Source organism: Nanorana parkeri, unplaced genomic scaffold (assembly GCF_000935625.1).
Source record: "Nanorana parkeri isolate BGI_ZX_2015 unplaced genomic scaffold, ASM93562v1 scaffold233, whole genome shotgun sequence".
Classification (NCBI taxonomy): Eukaryota; Metazoa; Chordata; class Amphibia; order Anura; family Dicroglossidae; genus Nanorana; species Nanorana parkeri.
The window spans coordinates 1,085,761-1,089,283 of record NW_017306501.1 but is presented as its reverse complement, the minus strand read 5'-3'; the positions used below and the strand labels follow the sequence as shown (position 1 = coordinate 1,089,283).

Here is a 3,523-nt window from a genome sequence, read left to right as displayed (position 1 = left end):
TTTTGGCTTCTTGAATATTGGGGATTCCAGATCGTAATGACAGCATACCTCTCACTTCTGGATTCTGACACCAATATTTTTGCTTTGTAATGGTCACAGCAGTTGAGTGTAAAAGGGAATTCTTTTGGAGTTCCTGAGAGATCGGAAACCAGCATGTAATCACATTTGCCATCAGCCATGAAAAAATGAAATCTATCTTTTGGGTAAAGCTGACTATAAAATTATGTTATGTTTAATTATTGTTACTTGTTTTAAGGAATCTGGATACAGAATCTCTTAAAGAAGCTACTGTGATTCAGCTACCGAGTATCTTTGGTATTGACCATGCAGAGCTCAACCAACAAATTTTGGCTTACAAGAAAAAAATGAAAGCCATAGATGTTGTAACTGACAGCAATGAACATTCTCAGCGACAGAAAGAACAACTTGCAGCAATTAAGAAACAGAGTTTACTAAGGAAAAAAATGAAAACGCAGAAATGGTCTGCGAATGACATCAGCCCACAGGATTATTTGTTGGTCAGTGCCATGGACTCTGATAGACAAGAGGAGTTGGACTTTGAACTACATGAGGACCTGGTGGAGTGGGATGAAGAGGAGGAAACAAATGGTGGCAGCACTTAAAAATAAGCATTTAATAGTGGCTATATCTTCCACGAGTAAACTAATTTCTCACTGCCATTATAATTCAGAAAATACTGCATTGGGTTTATTTATGTCTAAAGGATTGGTGTCCTGGCTTAGTAGTATTTTCTGCAAACCTTTTTGGTGCGGTGTGAAAAGTCTGTACATTTTTATATTAAGACTTACTAAATAAAATGTTAATATACCATTTGTTTGTAAATTATATGTTTGTGATATCTGTTATATTTAAGGTACTTTTAAGATGCTACATGCTGTTTTGACCGGGAAAGCCCCAGGATGTTATGTGCTGACTTTGTTCTTCATTCACTAAATACTCATTAGTTTTATGTAAACCTTCTCATCTTATTTAATCCTTCCGTACCAGGGAATTGATAGGTAGCTAGGTCGTAGTATTGGACTGATGTTCTGGAATTGTGGTCTGAACATAAATTGACAGCTAAGCTAAAAAGATGACAAAAATTTGAATTTTATTTGTCATCCATTGAGAGACACAGGACTTTAGTAAGTTTCTAGACAATTGGATTATACTGCTACCTACATGAGATTGAGACACTGGCAAACAAATATTAGGCCAGCCCCTGTATAACACCAATCGTAATGCCTCCGTTTTTTGCTAGTGTCCTAGGAAGTTGCATGCCTTCTTTTTTTTTTTTTTTTTCACCTCTGCTAAAATTAGATCTTTTTTATTCAATCAAGATATTTTGATACATTTGTAGATTCATTTTTTCTTCGGTGACTTCGATCAAGATTTTGAAAAAGCTGCAGTCTCTACATAACAGCTCTCCAGACTGGCATATCCTGGGCAATAACTTTGGAGGCCATAACTGGACCCTGCTGGACCAAAAAATTGCAGGGCTAGACTGGAATGTGACCTTTGGGCAATGGGCTCTGCATTGTGGAGCTATCCAGATCCTTTTCCTTAAATTTTTTATTTATTGGGTTTTTTGCAAATAATACATAACAATAATCTAGAGTGTTATATTTATTTCATAAGCTTTCAGTGAATAGATGCACATTATTAGAAAGAGAAACTTGGGGTACTAAAGATAAATATTAGAAATAGGCTAGATAATTGCTTGGTTCACCAAATTGATATTGATGAGTATACATCACTGGCATTTTCTGACTGATGATGACATCATAAAGAAATATATCAAAGATACCCCAGAAATAGTATTTAGAAGAGCAAGGTCCATAAGAGATGAGGTCACCCGCAGCTTCTATGCGCCATCCTCACAGAGATCGGCATGTGGGAGGGAGGGGTTTAGAAGATGCGGACACTGCAATTATTGCAGGTGGTTTGAGGAGGGCAATACAGTCTCCCTGCCTAATGGTCGGCAGTGGAAATTGAACCATACAATCAATTGCCACACCACAAATGTGATCTATCTAATGAAATGCACATGTGGGGCCTTCTATATAGGAAAGACCTATAGACCTATATGGAAGAGGGTATACAACCACCTATACCTAATATGAAGTGGCAAGCTGATTTCCCCCATAAGTAGGCATGTAGGACTACGTCATAACTTTGATACATCTGTTATGCGGTTCTACATCATAGACCATATACATGAAGACATGAGGGGAGGTGATGTGGACCAAAGACTGTTACAGACTGAGACCCGATGGATATATAGACTGAGGTCCACCACCCCCCCGGGTCTCAATGAGGTACTTAGTTATAGGCCATTCTTATAAAACCAAGGGCCCAGACAGGACGAGTAGTGCCAAATAGGAATCGAGTGCACACAACAACAGAAGCTAATTGTATTGGAATACGAACCATGGGTGATGATGTCGTGGGTGGGATATATTTATATACAAAAAAGCAATCAATTGACGACAAATTGGATGTTCCTCAAACAATGATGTTAATTATGCTAAAATTGACGTATGTAGTGATAATTAATTATGTCTTATATCCTGGATCATTTTCAAACAAATGTAATTGATCGAATAGACTTAATTGGACCAATGTATGTACCAGTGACTGACTACAATTGGCTATATTTTTAATACCATATACCTCATTTAAGAGCAAATGAATTGATCTGATATATATGCATGACAGAACAGAATATAAAACAATTTTTTGATGTCTGAAGGCCGGGGACGGGGAGATATGTGCTTATGTGGCGGCTTTCCGTGCAGATACCCCTCGGGATCGAATTGGAAATTGATATATGTGTGCTTTAAAATCATGCCAAAATCCTTTTATTCCCCCCCCCCGTTTTTTTCCTCCCTCCCCCTTATTTTCCATCTGAACCATCTAGGTGGGTGGGACGTAGATGTGAGGACAGGAAGTCAAGCAAATTGGGGACCTTTGGACCTCAACGACAGTTACAAATAAGGTAGAACATACACGAGAGAAGAGACATTAGTAAATGTCATTGGGAATGAAACAACAAGGATCTGAACCCTTGGGCCACCATCAGCTCGCTCTATGCAGGGGGCTGATTGGAGGCGGAGATACAGGTTGGGGGTCCCGTGCTGTCATGGCGACGGCGGGCCCCGAACACCAATGCGCAGGGATCGCGCGCATGCGCAGTTGAGGTCCACACCGCGGACGAGCGTCCAAAACACACTCAGGTGTTGGGCGTCATGTCCGCGGTGGGGGCCATTTAAGAGGGGGTGGCAGAAGAGATGGACAGTGGTGGTGAGACGCAGGTGCGAGGACCTAGGATCAGAGGGATCTACAAGCGGACGAACGCAACACATATATTGTGTAATCTGGATTTCTTCAACTTGAAAGCGACAGGTATGTGGACAACTCTGAGAACAGAGTTAGTTGATAGGGTAATGATACTAGCAATGAACAGCTACACATAAGATACATGAAGGAATGAGGGGCAGTCACATATGTACAACATTTTTTT

The 3,523-nt window shown here is 40.1% G+C and overlaps 1 protein-coding gene across 1 annotated transcript in view; it reads left to right on the top strand.

The window, feature by feature from the left end:
* Nucleotides 1-623, top strand: part of RBFA (ribosome binding factor A (putative)) — an 11,258-nt gene extending 10,635 nt beyond the window's left edge. Inside the window, exon 7 of the mRNA XM_018556296.1 lies at nucleotides 257-623. Coding sequence (XP_018411798.1) covers nucleotides 257-623 — 367 coding nt within the window. The remainder of the gene's footprint in view (nucleotides 1-256) is intronic.
* Nucleotides 624-3,523: the final 2,900 nt, after the last annotated feature.